Genomic DNA, 20,832 nt, shown 5'->3' with positions numbered 1-20,832 from the left:
AGTGGAGCAGACTAAGTAAGCAAGCCTTATCCTCCTGAAGTTGTAGTGAGGCAAACTGAATATGGCGAATCTTATCTCCCTGAAGTTTCAGTGGAGCAGATTAAAGCTAATAATCCTATCTCCCTGAAGTTGCAGTGGAGTGGATTAAAATCACAAATCTTATCTCTCTGAAGTTACAGAGAGCAGATTGCATCGGGTCTTATCTACCTAAAGTTGCAGTAGAGCAGACCCAAGAAAGCGAGTCTTATCTCCCTGAAGTTGCAGTGGAGCAGATTAAAGCCAATAATCCTATCTCCCTGAAGTCGCAGAGAGCAGATCGCATCTAGTCTTATCTCCCTGAAGTTACAGTGGAGCAGATTAAGTAAGCAAGCTTTATCCTCCTGAAGTTGTAGTGAGGCAGACTGAAGATGGCGAATCTTATCTCCCTGAAGTTGCAGTGGAGCAGATTAAAGCCAATAATCCTATCTCCCTGAAGTCGCAGTGGAGCGGATTAAAATCACAGATCTTATCTCTCTGAAGTTACAGAGAGCAGATCGCATCTAGTCTTATCTCCCTGAAGTTACAGTGGAGCAGATTAAGTAAGCAAGCCTTATCCTCCTGAAGTTGTAGTGAGGCAGACTGAAGATGGCGAATCTTATCTCCCTGAAGTTGCAGTGGAGTAGATTAAAGCCAATAATCCTATCTCCCTGAAGTTGCAGTGGAGTGGATTAAAATCACAGATCTTATCTCTCTGAAGTTGCAGAGAGCAGATCGCATCGGGTCTTATCTCCCTAAAGTTGTAGTGGAGCAGACTCAAGAAATAAAGTCTTATCCCCTTGAAATTGCAGTGGGGCAGACTAAATAAACAAAACCCATCTCCCTAAAGTTTCAGTGGAGTGGATTAGAATCTCTCTGAAATTACAGTAGAGGAGATCGCATCAAATTCATCTTTAAAGTTGCAGCAGATCAAGTTGAAGCTATAAGTCTTATCTCCCTAGAGTTGTAGTGGAGTAGATTAAAGATAGCAAATTTTGAAAAACTACAACATGAAAATCCTATCTCCCTGGCATTGCAGTGGAGTAGGTTGAAGCACCAGTTCCTATACCTCTGAAGATGCAGTAGGAAGAATGAGGCTATTCGAAGAAGAAGAAGAGCGCTAAAGTCTAGCGCGACCAGACAAAATTGGCCATTTCTAAAGTCTTTACTCTGTTCTCGTTACACGATAATGAGCATAGAGGGGCAGCTATAATAGGCCAATTTAGCCCGAGCTCATAAAAAAATAATAAACCCAAAATAATAAAACAAAGTCCAAAATTATATCATTTGGCCCGATCGGGATAGCCCATTACTTTAAAAGGTTGAAGATCTATCTACAAGCTTGATGCATATGGAAACATAATCTTCAAGGATATGCAATCTTAGATATGATATGTAATCTTAGATATGATATGCAATCTTAGATATGATATGTAATCTTAGATATGATAAGCAATCTTAGAAGATATGATTTTGTAATCTTAGAGATTTAATTTGTAGATACCTTTTAATCTTAGCCGTTGATGTAATTAATCTGTACCGTTGGATTTGGAGAGGCTCAACTATAAATAGATGCATCTCCCTTCATTGTAAAAGAGGGAAGTGGGGAGTAATAATAATTCTTAAGAGTATTTACTCAAATTTCTATCTCTCTTGCGTTCTTATTTTGTTGATTTGTGTATAATTTATTTATTGATTTGTATATTGTTGATTTCAAATCTCTTTTTCCCTTATTATTCATTTTCAAATTCATTATTTTCAAATTTGTTTACATTTTATTTGGCCTTATATTTTTTATTTTATACTCTTTGTTTTAAATTCATTGGTCTTTGATTATTGATGCTATTTAATCCTCTATTTGTTATTTTAGTTTTTTACTATTAAATTAATTATTTTAATATTATTAATACTATTATGTGGCATCATTAATCTTGTATCATTATTATTATTATTTATTATTATTATTTTATATTCATGCGCATGCATCGTTTTTATGTAATATATATATTGTTTTATATATAGTATACGTATGCTTATATATATTTTATACATACGTTTTATTTTTATTTTACTTCCTAACTTTTATATACATATATATACTTTTATATTTAGTTTCAAATTTTTTTTTACTTTTGTATATATGTACATGTATGTATTTATATATTTTTCTAATGAATATTTTATATATATATACGCACATGTCTTTGTTTTTTATTTGCTTAAATACAAACTTATATTTTCAACACATATGTTATAATATATATATGTATATTTATATATTTTTCTTTATTTTCATAAATGCATTATATATATATTTTATAAATTCTATAGTTCAAAATTTTATAAGTAAACCCATGTGTATGTCTTTTATTCTTTATAATTTCATGTATATATTTTGTACCTTTTTTTCTCTTTATATTTTTTTGTTTATTTCCTTCATTTGCTTATTGATTTATATTTTCATTTATATTTTGTTCATTTGATACTTTACATGTCGTTGTTTTTTTATGTACATTAATTTCGTTTATTTCTATGCTATTGTTGTATTTATTATTGTATTTTACATTTAATGTAGCATTACATCATTTTTTTACTCGATTTTAGAATTTTTAAAATTGAGATAATACTCGTATTTAGGATTTTCAAGGAAATTGAGCCCTAACGTATTGGGTTCCAATTTTCTTCGTTAAATCTAACAATCGAGAATTGCTCATTAATCAAAAAATAAAATGAAAAGCTTGTTGTCGGGAATTCAATATGTTGTACCCTAACGTATTGGATGTGACGTATTGATTTCTCGAGACAAAGATTTAAAAAAAATAATAACAAAGGAAATATTCCAAGTTTAGGATTTTGAAAAATTGTGCCCTAACGTATTGGGCCGCGATTTCTTTATAAATCTTAAACAAATGAATATTCTTTTAAATTTTATTACACAAGTATTTTGGACTAATTCATTTTTGAGGAATTAGAATGACGTGCTCTAACGCATTAGGTGTGATATTTTCTTTCTCCGAAATGATAAGAGTCTTAATAAGTAACGTTTTTTAAGTTTTTATTAAGGATCATATTTTTAAATTTTCGACATTAAGACACTAATTAATTAACTAGGTACCAATTTTGGGCGTTACGAGGGTGCTAATACTTCCTCGTACGTAACCGACTCCTAGATCCATTTTTCTAAAACTCGTAGACCAAAGCTATTTTTAGGTAATCCAATCACACCTCAATAAAAGATTGGTGGCGACTCCCAATTTTTGTTTTTTTAAAGTCGATAACTAATTTTTGTTTTTTTTCCAAAAATAGAAATGGTTTGGACAATACCTATATATATTTTTCGATCGAATCTTTATATATGCATATTTTTTTACTAATTGAATCTTAATTTAATTGACATTGTTAGTATAAGAGTATAAGTTTGAATGTATTGAAACGTATTTTCCTCTTGGAAAGAGTTTTGGTAATTCTAAACATTATATTAAATCTACCAAAAAATAATTAACATTTTAGTATAATTATATTACAAAAAATATAAAAAATATGAAGTTATAACATAGAAATTAACTACTGAAATTGGCATGTATAACATAAATATAGACAGGCTGTTAACAATAATGGCGAATTTGAAAGTATTACGTTTTCCTTCTGGAAACAGAAAGCTTTTATACTATTAAAACAGAAAGCCTCCTTTTATTGATACGTAAAAAGAGAAGAAGAAAAAACAAGAAAGTATCCCAAAGCTTTAAAGGTTTTCAGTTCCATGGCGTTTGTGGGTATTCTTGAAATTTTAATTGCTTTCATTTGCTTTGTATTTCTGGGATGCCTGAAAAATAGTAAAGATGGGCAGCCAATTAATTTCCCACTAGTGGGGATGATGCCGCAGCTCTTACTCAACGTTCACCGGATCCACGATTGGTGCACTGAGATTCTCCAAATGTGCCATTGCACTTCACTTTTCATAGGCCCTTGGTTCACTCAGATGAACTTCTTGTTGACCTGCGACCCCGCCAACGTCCACTACGTCATGATTTCCAACTTCCACAACTTCCCCAAAGGATCCGACTTCAAGGAGATTTTCGAAATCTTGGGCGACGGCATTTTCAACGCCGACATGGATTTGTGGAAATACCAGAGGAAAGTCGCTCAAGAATTCGTTAGGCATCAGCTTTTCCACCGACTGTTGTCGACAACTAGTCGAGCCAAGGTGGAAAACGGGCTAATTCCCGTTCTCGAACATGTCGCCAAACGAGGCTTGGTGGTCAACTTAGAAGATGTTCTCCAGAGGTTTACATTTGATTCTACCTTCATCTTATTTACTGGCAACGACCCCGAAAGCCTCTCCGTTGACTTCCCTGAAGTTCATTTCTCCAAGGCCCTGGATGATGCAGAAGAAGCCTTGTTTTATCGGCTTGCAAGGCCTCAAAGCTTTATTAAGCTGCAAAAATGGCTCAACATGGGGCAAGAGCATAAATACAGAAAGGCGTGGGAAGTTCTTGATGATGTAATAGCAAAATGCATAAACCAGAGGAGGAAAGAACTGAACCAAGGGTTGACCAAAGAAGCAGACCAAGTAGAGGGTATTGATCTTTTAACGTCATACATAACCCAAGAGAAAGCAACAGGTTTGAAATGTAATGACAAGTTCTTGAGAGACACCATTTTGAATATGATGATTGCAGGGAGGGACACCACGAGCTCAGCTCTCACTTGGTTCATTTGGTTGGTTTCGAGGCATCCCAAAGTGGAGAAAAAGATCATAGAAGAGCTTCGATCAAAAATACCCGAAAAGGAAACCAAAAAGAGGCGAGTGTTGGGTGCTGAAGAGGTGAAAGATTTGGTTTATTTACATGGAGCATTGTGTGAGGCACTAAGGTTATATCCCTCGGTTCCTTTCCAGCTCAAGGAACCATTGAAAGCAGACATTCTTCCCAGTGGCCATCCAGTTCATCCAAAGATGAAAATCATGTTTAACTTGTATTCAATGGGAAGAATGAAGTCAATATGGGGTGAAGATTCATACGAATTCAAGCCTGAAAGATGGATTACAGAGCGAGGAGGGATTAAATACGAGGCATCAACCAAGTTCTTGTCTTTCAATGCAGGTCCAAGGATATGCGTAGGGAAAAAAGTGGCGTTTGTTATAATGAAAACTGTGGCATCTGCTATTATCTACAATTATCGTATAAATGTGTTGGAAGAAACACCTGTTGTTCCAGCTGCCTCCATTATACTTCACACCAAGGATGGATTAATGGCTAGGGTTTCTAGCAGATGGGACTAAAATGGTCCGAGGATTGCTTCATGCTGAATGTTTAATTAGTGTATGTTAATGTTCAACAATTGTATTTGTATGTCAAGAATATCTATGTTTGGTTGCAAGTTGTGTGTGTAATGATGTTTGGCATTTGCAATTCGTGGTTGAGGTAGATTTGGAAAATAAGTATGCACCTCTTCTAAAATTTCAAATTTCAATATATGAAATTTACATTTATTTATTGTTAGCAATTAAAATTATTTTCTGAAACCCTACCCATTAATTATTGTTATTCTGCATTGTAAATCATATATCACATTTGCACAATTCACACATCTGCAGTTTTTTTATTTAATATTTATATTTATTTTTTATCTAATATTTTTATCAAAATGATAAATACTAATTTTTAAAAAAATTGATTTGAAAAATTTAAAAATAAACTATTCTATCTTTTAACGAAATAATTTTTTAAAGAAAAAAATTATCTACTCATTGAATTTTAATTTTGTTAAAACATTCTAAAAATTAATTGATCTATTATTTATTTAGTTTTGAAATTCCATAATATCGGAGGCAATTTTTTTCTTTTTGAATTTTTATTGTAAATTATGAATTTATGAAAGATATATATATTTCAATTTATTTTTAAAATTTGATATCCTACAAATATTTTATTTAAAATTTTAATATAATGTTTTCAAATATTCTTGGTGGATCTATTTTTTCTTTTTTAAAGTATGAGATATCATTTATATTTTTTTTCATTTTACCCTTTTATAAATGCGTATAATTTTAATTTTCTCATTAATGCAATCAATGTATATATTTATCCTTTTACCTCTATAAACTAACTTAAAAAATTATCATGTACTTTTTATTGATAAAATTTAAAATTTTAATTTCAAAATATTTATGTAATTTTTATTATAATGAAATTTCAAATTTTTAGATATGAGATAAATATAGTTTTTGAGGTAAATTTATTATTTTAATTAAAATATCGTGACCTACAATTTTTTCATTTATATTTATTCTTTTTACCCTTTAACAAGTGTATATGTGATTGCTTTGTATTAATGCACAAATTTTACTACTTTTACTTTTTCAAATATCTAAATTTTTTAGCAAATAAATGTATGAACACTAGTATTTTCCAAATTTATAAAAAGATAATGTTTTAAAATTTATCTTCAAATAAATAATTATACCTATAATTTTACAAAAAAAAAATTATTTTTATAAAACATCATGTTATTTCTTTTTTTTTAAAAGTTAAAAATGTTTTTTATTATTTTTTCCAATAAAAGGTTTTAAAATACTAAATAAAGTTACCTTATTAAAACTACACCAGTTTAAAGTAATATTTTTTAATAAATAACAATTTCATAAAATATAGGAGCAAATCACAGGGGATAGAAAAACTAGTTGATATATATATATGAGAAAGATCCCAAGTTTTAGGGTTTTAGCCTTTTAGGGAATATAAATCAAATTCCAAGGTAAATGCGACGAATATCCGCTTAAGAGCATAACGTTTTGCATTGAATTTATTTATTTCCATTCTTTTGACATCTAGAAAGCGGCTGAATGGTGCCAGCATTGCTGGCTGCAATTTTAAAGGCTAAAATATTTGGATAAGTTTATGTTTTAGCCACTTAATTTTAAAAAGTTATAAAATAATCATTGAATTATTTGAAAGTTTTTATTTAAGTCATTGGGTTAATTTTTTTCTTATAAAAAAGTTGAACTAGTGAGCTCCAAATAATGATTTGATAATTAGTATAGTGGATCAGTACCCAGCGACAAGTAGAAGAATATACCTCAGGTCTAATATGATTTGGCAGTCAATGTTGAAGATCAGCAAAAAAAGATTATATTTTAATTTGCAGATTCGTAATGTTTAAAGTTGTTTCATGAAAAAAAAAATGAAAAGTAGGAAAGAAGGAAGGAAAACTTTCAATTGGTACAAGCAGTGCGAGCAGAGAAAGTCATATAACAACAATTTTAATAGCACAACGACTTAAATGAAAACTATTAAATAGTTCAATAACCATTTTGTAACTTTTTGAAATTGAGTGACCAAAATATCAATCTACTAATAGTTTAGTGACTTTAAGTGCAATTTACCTAAAAAAATTGTATTTAATAGAATAAAAATATAAATTAATTAAAAAATGTTATAGCATACTTTTTATTTTTTTAGAAAATTAAATGCACAGGATACTTTAAACTTCTATGGTTTCCTAGAATATTTTCTACCGAGCATAGATGTCAGTAAGCAAGTACGTGCAACAATTACTTGAGGTGATTAAGGGTGGGTTTGGATGGGCGATTGGGTGCGGTGTGGTGCGTTTACATTACTTTTTGTCTCACGTTACAGTATCGCTACAGTATCTAATCTCACCGCCACCGCTGTTTTTACACTCACCGCAGGTAAACGCACCGCCCATCCAAACTCACCTTAAGCTTCTTTTAAATGTGCAATGAGTTCAGTTTTGATAAGATTAAAAATATTGAAGATGTTGGTATGATGAGAATAAAAAATAATTATTAAAGTTATAATATAATAAATAATTGTTTAATATTATTTATTAAAATTTAGATTATATTTTTGTTAGATATCAATTAAAAATATTAATATAATACCCCGCACCCGGCCTGGATGCCAGGCCAAATACCAAGATGCCACACTACCATCTCACGTCGATTTCATTGTAATTATCAGAGTTGAAATACATGCAGTTTCGTTTTACTTTAATTATTCTAGTATTTATGAGAATATCAAGTCATGCAAGCTTAGTTTAGCGTTTAATCATACTAACATACGAGAAACAAACATAAAATGTACATATCTCGAGCATTGGGATCACTTAGCAAAATTTTCCAAAAATGTTACGTAGGTATCGATATCACTTCTATGGTATCGATATTTCCTTTAAGTGGTATCGATACCATCTGGAAAATCGATACCAAACTAGCATATTGTTTCTTGCCAAATTTTAAAACATCGGAAAATATCGGTACCTTTCGCAAGGTCTCGATAATTACACCATGAGTATCGACACTCGGGCCAAGATATTGATACCAAATCTCTATTTTGACTTCTTGCACATTTCAAAACACAGAGGTATCGATTTTTAAACCCAATTATCGATACATTTGCTCTAGACCTTAAAAATGCAGCATATATAAGTAATTAACCCATTCCAATTTAGTTCCTAAACATTATCATAAATTACTTTGACAAATAATCATTCAACGGCCTAATTAACAGGTCAATATTGCAAAATCGTGTTCGAGCAAGTAACGTCAATCCATCCTCAAGTTCATGAACTCAAGCATAACAATAACACGTAATCCTTATAAATCGAACCAAAAACCAGCATAATGTCTAGAAATCAACAGGGCTATATAATGAGGCTACCATATTGCCTCATTCCTCAAAACGTAAATAAATATAGGACACCTACGAAAATAATAAATAGACTTGCTTGTATCACCTCTCGGAAACCACGCCGCTCACTCTGACATACAACTAATCTACAACGGTTAAAGAAGAGAGTGGATGAGTTTAACAAGCTCAATGAATGCCTAAAACAACTACCGGGCAAATAGTTCATCGAGCATTAACGAAACAACAATACATCATAACCTTGACAATTCCAACTTTAGTGTCATAATATACTTACTCGTGCATTATTATTAGTTCTTTTACATGGTAAACATATTCACTATTAAGCATATATTTTATTACATATATAATCACCTAACATTCAAGCATATATCACAATATTCAAAAACAGGTTTATAGATAAACTGCATAATGGTCACACGTCATATAAACACATATCATAATACACACATATTCATAATTTAAGATAATTTGGCACTTGAGCTATGAAACATAAAAGTGAGCTCTATCATCACTCATCGGATACGCGGATCTCCAACACACCAAACATAGACTCAAAAAGTCAAACATGTCCCAAAAGTGAAGCATAAAGCTAACACTCTCCTTATTTCCCCTCACATGTCTCGTTGAATGGAGCTTAACTCACATTCCCTTATCCCTCTAACATGTCCTAGGGCCTCAATGCCCAAATTCACTATACATATAGGTGAGTACTCACAATCCTATGGCATGCCAACTATGTCCAATGGTTTCAAGATCACAAGGCCAAAATATGCAAAGTCAAACACATATCACTTACCGATTATCCGTACACAATCACTGCATATTTGCATCTTTAGCAAAACACTGTCACTAAGATTTAACATATACAAAACATGTACATATTTACACTTTCACAACAGTTATCATAACCATATATCACATGTTATAGCATCTCATCTCAATTCACATATTTACAAACACATAAGCATTTTGTTTATAAGATAACATAGGTATGAGAAAACTTACACTCGGAATTTAGAGTAAGAGTTTAGGCTACTACTAAATTCCCAAATAATGCATTAAATCATGTCCACAAGTAATTATTCCAAACATTCACCAATTACGCTTTCGTCAAAAGGCCAAAAGCTCAAACTAACTTTTCCTTGCCTTTATCTCTACTCGTAGAAGGTTCTATCGAATCCGAAACTTCAACACAACAAATTCACACAACAATACATCTAAAAATCAGTCAAGGACTCATTACAAGCATACAAACATAAGCCTAAGCTACGTTTTCATGTAATCGAAACCTTTAACATAGCCAACTAAAAACTCAAATATCTCGTTCTATACTCAATATTTTCGCCTAAAACCAATTTTTTTCATCTTATAATTCACCTACAACTAATTCTCAACCTTTAAAATACAATAAAATACTAAATTCATCGTATCGACTTTTTCGACATGTTTTATGGCTATTTTCTAAAAATTCATTAAAACTCAAGAAATCTTTAACAATACTTCAAAGTAAGTTTAGAAACCTTCTAATCATGTTAAAACAAGTTAAAAAACACCTTGAAATCACATTTTTATGCAAAATCCCAAAATTCACCATTAACGACCCAATTTTCGACTTTTATTCAAAACATGTGATTTAATGGCTAAAAATTCAGTTTAAAAGACTGGATAACATTAAAAACTAATAGAAAGATGAATGATTACCTTAGATAACAAAAATCCAAGTGTTTGATCGAAAACCTGAAAAACCCGAAAGCTTGACAATGTAGAAAACTATGGTGATTTTGGGTGTTTTTATTAATATTTAATGGAGGTTTAAAGTTGTAAGGATAATGGAAATCAAATGACTAGAGCTTGGAATCAAAATCGAATGGAGAGGGTGAGGGAAAACAAATGGACAGCAACAAGAATGGGAGGGAAAGAACTAACGTGAAATATATGTAGGTGGGGGAAGTATTAGGTTGAATTTTAAATTTTGGTTTAATTGCTTCATAAAGACTCACAATTTTGACTCTGTTATAAATTAGTTCTATTTTCAAAATTAAAATTATTTAAAACTCATTTTCAGAAATTAACTTAATTTTCTAAAAATCTTAGTAAAAAAATTGTCGATAAACTATGTCACAAAATTCCGAACACTCTAAGGCTAAAATTCCTAAATTACCCCTAAAACTCGTAGACCTAATTTTGGGGTGTGATAATTAAAATGTCAATTGACATATAACAACAATTAAAAAGATATAGGTTCGAGTATGTTTCATAGCATTTTTTATTTAAGAGTTGATGAAGTATTATGGGTAGAAGTAAACATTATGATTATATAAAAAATATTAAAAATATTAAAAGAAATGTGTATTAAATTATTTAAAATAATTTTACATTAAAAAATAAGTAAAATCATATTTATAATAATAAAATTTATATATTTTTAAATTATTATATTAAAAAATTATATAATTATTATATAATAACAAAATTTATAATGTTGGGTTATATTTACTTAACCTTCTTAATGGTTAATAATAAAATTTAGTTATAAAATTATATTTTTGTATCACAGTTAGTAAATAAATATTTGAATATAGAAATGAATTTTATAATTTTAAATGGATTGAATTTTTTTTCAACTTTAATACTTGAAAATCATATATATAAATAGTTATTAGTAATAAATATGACATGTGGCTGCTATCAAGAAAAGATTGCAAGTGTTGCCCGAACCCCCTCCCCCCGCCCATATTTGTAAAGTAGGAAACTAGTGGGTTCACTAGAGGCAAAACCTCTAATCAAAGGGACAACCTAATTGCATAAACCTTATGAGGTCATTGTGGGGGTTCTTATCCCAAGTCCGTTCCTGTGATATAAAGAGAGATTTAAAGTGAGATAGATTAAGCAAAGCTTTTAATGACCATTGTGTGTTTTGGTGAGCCAAGCAACATAAGTCACCTATGTGAGAGTGAAGTGGGGCCGCTTCGAGGAGACTATTGGGGCATAGTTCTCTCAAACTCTTGTAGAACCAAGATATGTTCATGGCCATATGAATATACCCATGAGAACGAAGACCTTGCGAGGGAGGTAGTTGTGTGAGGTATATCATTGTTTACACAAACGGCAGAACAATTCAAGTAAATCGCGTCTACTAGTTAGCTAGTAAGGTAAATATACTTTCACAAGGAAGGTTCAAGGGTTGATGCCTACCTATCCTATGCAACTACCAATTATAGAATTTATCACCATATCAAGTCAATGTTTTTCATTAAAACTATCAATTTCATTCATGTGGGGGATTGTTGGAAAAATATGGTTTATTTTTTTTGAATCTTTGATGCATACTTTCGATTGATAAATAAGGAGTTTTGAATCATAAAATTATGATTTTATGTTCTACCCCATAAGACCTTTACAATGGGATATCATATGCTCCAAATGGTTGAATGATGAATGAGAAATTGAAGATCAAAGTAAGCTACTTATGAATTATGTTGAGGAAAATGAAAATCATTAGTCCCACTTTGATTGGGAATCAAGTGTGGAACTTGTATATATATATGTAAACCAACTTGGTGATTATTGAATGACTAAACTAATGTTCTCCCTCATGTACAGGGGGGTGCAAATCCAAATCCACTAGGTTGTAGGCGACGCGAAATGTTCGGACCGGTCGGGCCCTTCTAGGCTTGTGGATATTTTAGCCCAATATGTGTTTATTTCTTTTCCTCAGCAGAGTATTCAAATTTAGAATTAAAAGGTCAATGTTAATGTCCTTTAATTCAGACGTTAATTTAGATTTAATGGCCTTAATTCACGACGTTATAATTCCAAATTAATCAAAGTTTCCAATAATATCTTTTTATATCGAAAATAATCAGAACACAGAGATTGAGTTCTGATAATTTCCTTTGAAATTTTTTCTCTCTCAAAAAATTGTTTTTCGGTGATAGAAATAAGGCAAGCCTAGTTTGTTGATCACGCAGCTGTGCTACTGTGGTGTTCATCCAGTTGTTGTATCTTGGGAGACAATCGTCTCACGTTTCTTTGGTGCAAAAGGAGTGGTCGAATCTTTCTTAAGGAGACTGTGTTCCACAGGCCTCAACTCTGAATCGATTTCTAACCTGTTTACAGTAAACATTCATTTTAAATAATATTTTACTTGTTATTCCTGTTTTGATCTTGTAATTTATTTGATTTCAATTAATATACTTAAATTTTTTTATTACTGTGTATTTGCTAATGATTGTGCAACAATCTTAAGACAGAATCCCGATTACTCTTTTCTAATCCAAGAGGAACAGGTCATATCGGTGGAACGTGTATTTTCATTTGTAAACAGAAATAGATTAATCAATTCTATTTCAGGATTTTTAATCCTGCCGTTCAACAAAATTTGTTCGATTCCAAATAGAATTAAATTAAAAATTAAAATAAAATCAATTTCTGTTTCAAGATTTTAATCCTACCGTTTAACAGTTTTATTCGATTTCTATTTCAAGATTTTTAATTCTGCCAATTAATAGAATTTATTCGATTTATGTTATTAATAGTAATCGTTTGAGAGTAATTTGTTACCAAAAATTGGTGATTTTGTGATTTTGTTTCAGAAATTTTAATTCTGCCATTTAATAGAATCAAAGGGTTGTATTACTAATCTGGTTCCATTTCTGTTTACAGAAAGAAAAATGGAAACTCCCACCAATTCAACCAATTCACAATCTGAAGCTTTGATTCAAATGCAATTTTCGATTCAAAACTCAGTGTTGTCGATAGCAGCTGCTGTAAGCCACAACGAGAATCCTGCAAAATTCTTGGGATAGAATTTCAAAACTTGGCAACAGAAAATACTTTTTTATTTGACCATGTTGAACTTCACCAAAATTTTGAAAGATAACCCTCCTACTATTAAAGAAGGCAAGATAGATGATGTTACCGCTTTCACTGCTATTGAAGCTTGGAAACATTCTGATTACTTGCGCTGAAGCTACATCCTGAATGGATTGTCGGATGCACTGTACGAAGTGTATAGTGTTAAGAAAACAAATAAGGAATTATGGACATCATTGGACCACAAATACAAAACCGAATTGCTGGAGCTAAAAAGCTTTTAGTTGCTAAATTCTTAAATTTTGTAATGATTGATTCTAATCTAGTTGTGAATCAAGTGCAGGAACTTCAACTAATCATTCACAAAATTCTTGTTTAAAGGATGATGGTAAATGAATTCTTCCAAGTGGCAGCAATTATTGAGAAGTTACCTCCTGCTTGGAATGACTTCAAGAATTACCTAAAGCATAAAAGAAAGGAAATGTCAGTGGAAGATTTATTTTTCAGACTTTGGATTGAAGAAGACAATAGAAGTACTAGAAAAAACCTCAACAAAGTAGCAAATGGGGCTAAGACAAACATGGTAGAAGTCAAGAAGGATTTCAAGAAGGGAAAACAACCTCAGAATAGGTCTAAACTGGGACAAAAATGTGACATTTCCAAGAAGCAAAAACTTCAAGGGAAATGCTTCAACTGCAACAAGATGGGGCACAAGTCATCTGATTGTAGGCTTCCAAAAAAAGTTAGAGCTAACGAGGCCAATGTTGTGGAAGAAATTTACAAGGAAGTGTCTGATATGGACTTATGTGCTGTGATTTCTGAAGTCAACATGGTTGACTCAAATCCAAGAGAATGGTGGCTTGATACTGGTGCCACACGTCATATCTGCTACGACAAAGATTCTTTTTCTGAGTTGGTGCCGTGTGAAAAAAGGGAGAAGCTTTATATGGGCAATGTTGCGACTTCCAAAATCAAAGGGAAGGGTACTGTGGTTTTGAAGATGACATCTAGCAAGGAAATCACGCTGAAAAATGTGTTATATGTGCCTAACATACGCAAGAATCTTGTTTCTGGGACACTCTTAAGTGTACATGACTTTAAGATTGTGTTTGAATTCCAAAAGCTAATTTTGTCTAAAGGGGGAATGTTTGTGGGAAATGGATATGTATTAAATGACATGTGGAAACTTAATGCAATCTCTGTAAAAGCAAAGACAATAAATAAGAATGTTGCTTCTTCTTCTGTTTATATGCTTAAATCTTTTAATTTATGGCATGGTAAACTCAAACATGTTAATTATGATACTTTGCGTAGATTAATTAATCTAGAACATATCCCTTCATTTCACATTAATTATAATCACATATGTGAAACATGTGTTGAGGTGAAATTAACAAGGTTTTCATTTCAAATTGTTGAAAGAAGTACGGAACCACTTGATCTAATACATAGTGATGTTTGTGACTTAAAGTATGTTCAAACTAGAGGAGGGAATAAATATTTTATTACCTTTATTGATGATAGCAAAAAATATTGTTATGTATATTTGCTTAAAAGAAAAAAACAAAGCTATAGAGAAGTTTATTCTCTATAAGCAGGAAGTTGAAACCCAACTTAATAAAAAGATTAAGATAGTGAGAAGTGATCGTGTTGGTGAATATATTGAACCATTTGGTGAATACTGTGCACAACATGGTATTATTTATGAAATAACATCACCATACTCTCCTCAATCAAATAGAGTAGCAGAGCAAAAAAATTAAACTCTAAAGGAAATGATGAACGCAATGCTAAGAAGCTTTGGGTTATCCCAAAACATATGGGGAAGCTATTTTGTCAGCTAATTACCTTTTAAAAAAGTTTTCCCACAAGAAAAGGGACAATACACCATATGGGTTATGGAAAGGTAGAAAACCTTTTTACAACTATTTAAAAGTGTGGGGGTGTCTTGCAAAGGTAATGGCTTCGTTACCAAAGCAAATGAAAATAGGTCCTAAAATAGTGGCTTGTATTTTCATTGGCTATGTAGAACATAGCAATACATATAGATTTCTTGTATATGAATCAAAGAATCTTGAAATTCAGAAGAATACTATATTGGAATCAAAGAATGTTTCAATCTTTGAAAATATCTTCCCTTGTAAAATTAGGAAATTGATTCAAGATCAACAAAAAGAATTTCAAAGGTTGTAGATGAAAATATTGAAGATGATCAACAAAAGGTTGAAACTGAAATAGAACTAAGAAGGAGTAAACGAACAAGGGTGGAAAAATCTTTTGGATCAGATTTTCTAACCTTTATGCTAGAGGTCGAACCTCAAACATATAATGATGCTATACAATCATCCGAAAGCACTTTATGGAAAGATGCTATTAAAAGTGAAATTGAATCCATCATAAAAAATCATACATGAGAATTAGTGGATCTTCCTTCGGGAATTAAACCATTAAATTCTAAGTAAATTTTCAAATGAAAAACGAAAGCAAATGGAACAGTTGACAAATAAAAGGCCAGATTGGTTATAAAAGGTTATAGACAAAAGGAATGGCTTGACTATTTTGATACTTTTTCTCCAGTATCCAGGATAACTTCAATAAGGATGATACTTGCAATGGTCGTCTTGTGAAATTTAGAAATACATCAAATGGATATTAAAATAGCTTTCCTAAATGGAGATCTTGATGAAGAAATTTACATGAAACAACCTAAGGGTCATGTAGTTCCAAGACAAGAAAGGAAAGTTTGTAAATTGGTAAAGTCTTTATATGGACTTAAGTAAGCACCAAAGCAATGACATGAAAAGTTCGATAATGTCATGATGATAAATGGCTTTAAGATTAATGAGTGTGAAAAATGTGTGTATGTCAAAACTACTGACGTTGGGTATATAATCTCATGCTTATATGTTGATGACATACTCATTGTTGGAAGTAGCAATGAAATTGTAAAACATACCAAAGACATTTTAAATTCAAGATTTGACATGAAAGATATAGGAATAGCTGATGTGATTTTGGGCATCCAAATCAAGAGGTCATGTAAAGGTGACTCAGTCACACTATGTGGACAAGATTCTTGAGAAATTTAGTAAGGATGACGCTGGTATAGCCAGAACTCGAATAGATACGAGTCAACATCTGTCCAAAAACAAAGGTGAAAGTGTTGACCAAGTGGAATATGCAAGAGTCATAGGCAGTCTAATGTGCTTTATGAGTTGTACTAGACCATATATTCCTTTCATTATGAGCAGTTTAAGTAGATTCACAAGCAATCCAAGGGAAAACCACTGGAAAGCAATTGTAAAGATACTGAGATATCTCATATATACTCGGGACTACAGACTGCATTATTCCAGAGAACCTGCTATCTTAAAAAGATTCTTCGATGCTAGTTGGATATCTGATATTCAAGATACCAAATGCACAAGTGGGGTTTTTACATTAGGAGGATGAGTTGTGTCATAGAAATCCTCAAGACAGTCGATTATAACCAGATCCACAATGGAATTTGAGTTTGTAGCTCAAGAAGAATCTAAAAAAGAGGCTGAATGGCTTTGAAACTTCTTGGATGATATTCCTGACTGGCTAAAGCTTGTACCCATAATATGTATATATTGTGACAATCAAACAACAATTGGTAGAGCACAGAATGTAATATATAATGGTAGGTCAAGAAATATGCGTTGTCGACACAATACCGTTAGACAACTGATCCCAAATGGAGTCATCTCTATTGATTTTGTAAAATCAAAAGATAACATTACGGATCCGCTAACTAAAGGCTTAAATCGAGATCAAGTTGATAAAACATTGAAAGGAATAAGGATAAAGCCCATGGAAATTAAAGGTGCTATGTGAAAGAAAACCCAACCTAGTTGATTGGAGATCCTAAGATCTAGGTTTAAAGGGACAACGTAATTGTATAGACCTTGTGAGGTCACTATAGGGGTTCTTATCGCAAGTCTGTTCCTATAATATAAACAATAATTTAAAGTGAGATAGTTTAATCAAAGGTTTTATTGACCATTGTGTGTTTTGGTGAGCCAAACAACATAAGTCACCTATGTGAGAGTGAAGTGGGGCTGCTTCGAGGAGACTACTAGGGTATAGTTCTCTCAAACTCTTGTAGAACCAGGAGATGCTCATGGCCATATGAACATTACCATGAGAGCGAAGACCTTGCCAGTGAGGTAGTCATGTGAGGTATACCATTGTTTACACAAACTGCAAAACAGTTCAAGGACATCGTATCTACTAGTTAGCTAGTAAATTAAATATACTTTCATAATGGAAGGTTCAAGGGTTGATGCCTACCTATCCTATGCAACTATCAATTGTAGAATCTATCACCACATCAAGTCAATGTTTTTCAGTAAAACTATCAATTTCATTCATGTGGGGGATTGTTGGAAATATATGATTTCTCTTTTGGAATCTTTGAGGCATATTTTCGATTGGTAAATGAGAAGTTTTGAATCATAAAATTATAATTTTATGTTCTACCCCATAAGACCTTTACAATGGGATATCATATGCTCAAAATGGTTGAGTGATGAATGAAAAATTGGTGCTCAAAGTAAGCTACTTATGAATTATGTTGAGGAAAATGAAAAGCAGTAGTCCCACATTGATAGGGAATCAAGTGTGGAACTTGTATATATATGAAAACCAACTTGGTGGTTATTGAATGACTAAACTAATGCTCTCCCTCGCGTACAGGGGATGTAAATCCAAATCCATCGGGGTTGGGGGGCGCACCCGCACGACATGGGCAACGCGAAATGTCTGGACCGGTCGGGCACTTCTAGGCTTGCTGATAATTTAGCCCAATACGTGTTTATTTCTTTTCCTCAGTAGATTATTCAAATTTAGAATTAAAAGGTCAGTGTTAATGTCCTTTAATTCAAACGTTAATTTGGATTTAATGGCCTTAATTCACGACGTTATAATTCCAAATTAGTCAAAGTTTCCAATAATCTCTTTTTATACCGAAAATAATCAGAACACAGATATTGAATTTTGATAATTTCCTTTAAAAAATTTCTCTCCCAAAAAACTATTTTCTGGTGATAGAAAGAAGGCAAGCCTAGTTCGTTGATCATGTAGCTGCGCTACTGTGGTATTCATCCAGTTGTTGTATCCTGGGAGGCAATCGTCTGATGTTTCTCCAGCGTGAAAGGAGCGGTCGAATCTGTCTTAAGGAGACTGTGTTCCACATGCCTCAACTCTGAATTGATTTCGTACATGTTTACAGTAAACATTTATTTTAAATAATATTTTACTTGTTATCCTGTTTCAATCTTGTGATTTATTTGATTTAAATTAATATACTTAAAAAAAATTATTACTATGTATTTGCTAACAATTGTGCAATAGTGAGGAGGTTAGGGTTAAACCTTAGTGGTTGTTATGGAGGTAAACCTTGCATGTTGGTAGTTTTTGGGGAGACTTGTTGATGTGTGACTAGGTTGAATGAGGCAAAGAAATGCACAAGGTTATCTTGTTGCATCAAGAAAGATACTACAAATTTGTTGAATAGTGAACTGTTGTTGGCTAGTAGTGATGGTAGCATTGAGTGGTTCATATTCAAGTGTTGGACCAAACACAGTCAGAAACTTTTCCCCACACCCAACTAAAGAACCACAAGTAATTTTGGTGGATGATAGATATTGTCTTACGGATTTATTCCCTTTCTTTGGGTTTTAAGTATATTGCGTAGGTGCATAACTTGAGTGGTAGTTTGTGTAGCAAATAACTAGGAAAGGGTTGCCCAAATTTCAGCAGAGGTGTTGAATCGAACAAATGAAGGAAATAGGCTGGGACTGATGGAGGCTAATAGCCAAAAAGCTAATGCACTATCCTGTTGCTCAAAGCTAATAAATTCAGGGTTGGGAATTACAATGCCATTTTCTTCAAGAGTGTTCGAGTGGATATAGGTTCAAGGATATGATGCATATTAAGGCTTTTAATAGTAAGGAAAACTTCTTGTTTCCACAGGAGGTAAATGTCTTCATTAATGAGGAGAGTTACTTTCTTAGTGGAGAAAAAGGCATTAGCATTAATAGTGGGAAAAACTATGGCATTGCTGCCGGATGCAACACTCATGAGTGAGGCAGACATTTTGACAAACACACAATGGAAAAAGATATAAAGAGAAATAAATGTATATAGGAAATGAGAATGAACTAAAATTTGTTAAACACAGTTGAAGGAAAAAAAATCAGCAATGAACAATCACATAAAAGAAACGAGCAATGATTAATAGTTGATCATGAAGAACATAATGCAATAGTCAGAAGGACGAAATGATTCTAATACCGTCTTAATAAACATGTAAATCAACCTATAAAAGTAAATGTTTAGTTGAAAGAATGAAGATAGCACTTTTTTTTTTCTTATAGAAGTTGCTATTTATAAAGAGTGTACATTGATGCTTAGTTCTTCATTGTTGTTGCGGTTAAGTAGTGTTTTTGAAAAATGTTGCAAAAAAATGTGATTTGTTAATTTTAAACATTTTACATCGCTATAAAAAAATTGCGGAGGAAATTAAAATATTTTTTTTATACATGATTTTGGATAGTAGAGTTTTAATTAATTTAAATGAAATTTCAATAAATTAATATAATGATATAAGAAATATAATCCTTAAAGAAGTGATTGTATGAAATAGTGATTTCACGTCTTCTTTATTGTTTTCCAATAGGAGAACGACAAATCAAAATTTTCTCCTAAAAAATTCAAATCCAACTAAAAATGCTAAATATTAGGAGGAAAAATCTGATTTGTCATAAAGATGACGTGGAATCACAGTACTTTTATACAATTCTTTCTCTGAACTTTATATACCTTTTAAGTAATTAATATAAATTATTTGTAAAATTAATTATATATAAAAATATTAAATATTAAATATAATGATAAATGATATTTAAATAATTTAATTTAATATAAAATATAAATTAATATAATTTTTAACATTAATCTTGTATTATTTGTTTTTTTTGATACAATGCTCAAAACTACATCCTCCTACATTGATAAAAATATCGATGTCAATCAAATTAAAACTCAATTAAATTATTTTAATTTTTAAACACTTTTTAAATAATTTAAAATCACTTTTTAACCATACTTTTTAGCTTTAAAACTGAAATGCTTTCGATAGAGAAATGTAATAAGGAAATTATATCATCAAGGGGTTGTTGAATGAATTTGATGACATCTTACATGAATTTGATGCCAGCATCTAGGTAGTAAAATATATAAATTAATTAAAAATGTTAGCATACTTTGTTTTTTAAAAATAAATATTAGTCAGGAAGTACATCGT

At 31.6% G+C, this 20,832-nt stretch overlaps 1 protein-coding gene across 1 annotated transcript; it reads left to right on the top strand.

Annotated features, from left to right (window-relative positions):
- Nucleotides 1-3,636: 3,636 nt before the first annotated feature.
- LOC107914397 (alkane hydroxylase MAH1) lies at nucleotides 3,637-5,506 on the top strand. The gene has a single exon (XM_016843298.2). It carries the CDS (start codon nucleotides 3,776-3,778, stop codon nucleotides 5,294-5,296), a length of 1,521 nt encoding a protein of 506 aa, XP_016698787.1. The 5' UTR covers nucleotides 3,637-3,775; the 3' UTR covers nucleotides 5,297-5,506.
- Nucleotides 5,507-20,832: the final 15,326 nt, after the last annotated feature.

Source organism: Gossypium hirsutum, chromosome D10, assembly GCF_007990345.1.
Source record: "Gossypium hirsutum isolate 1008001.06 chromosome D10, Gossypium_hirsutum_v2.1, whole genome shotgun sequence".
Taxonomy (NCBI): domain Eukaryota; kingdom Viridiplantae; phylum Streptophyta; class Magnoliopsida; order Malvales; family Malvaceae; genus Gossypium; species Gossypium hirsutum.
The sequence above is the reverse complement of the archived record's forward strand: the minus strand, read 5'-3'. Positions and strand labels throughout refer to the sequence as shown.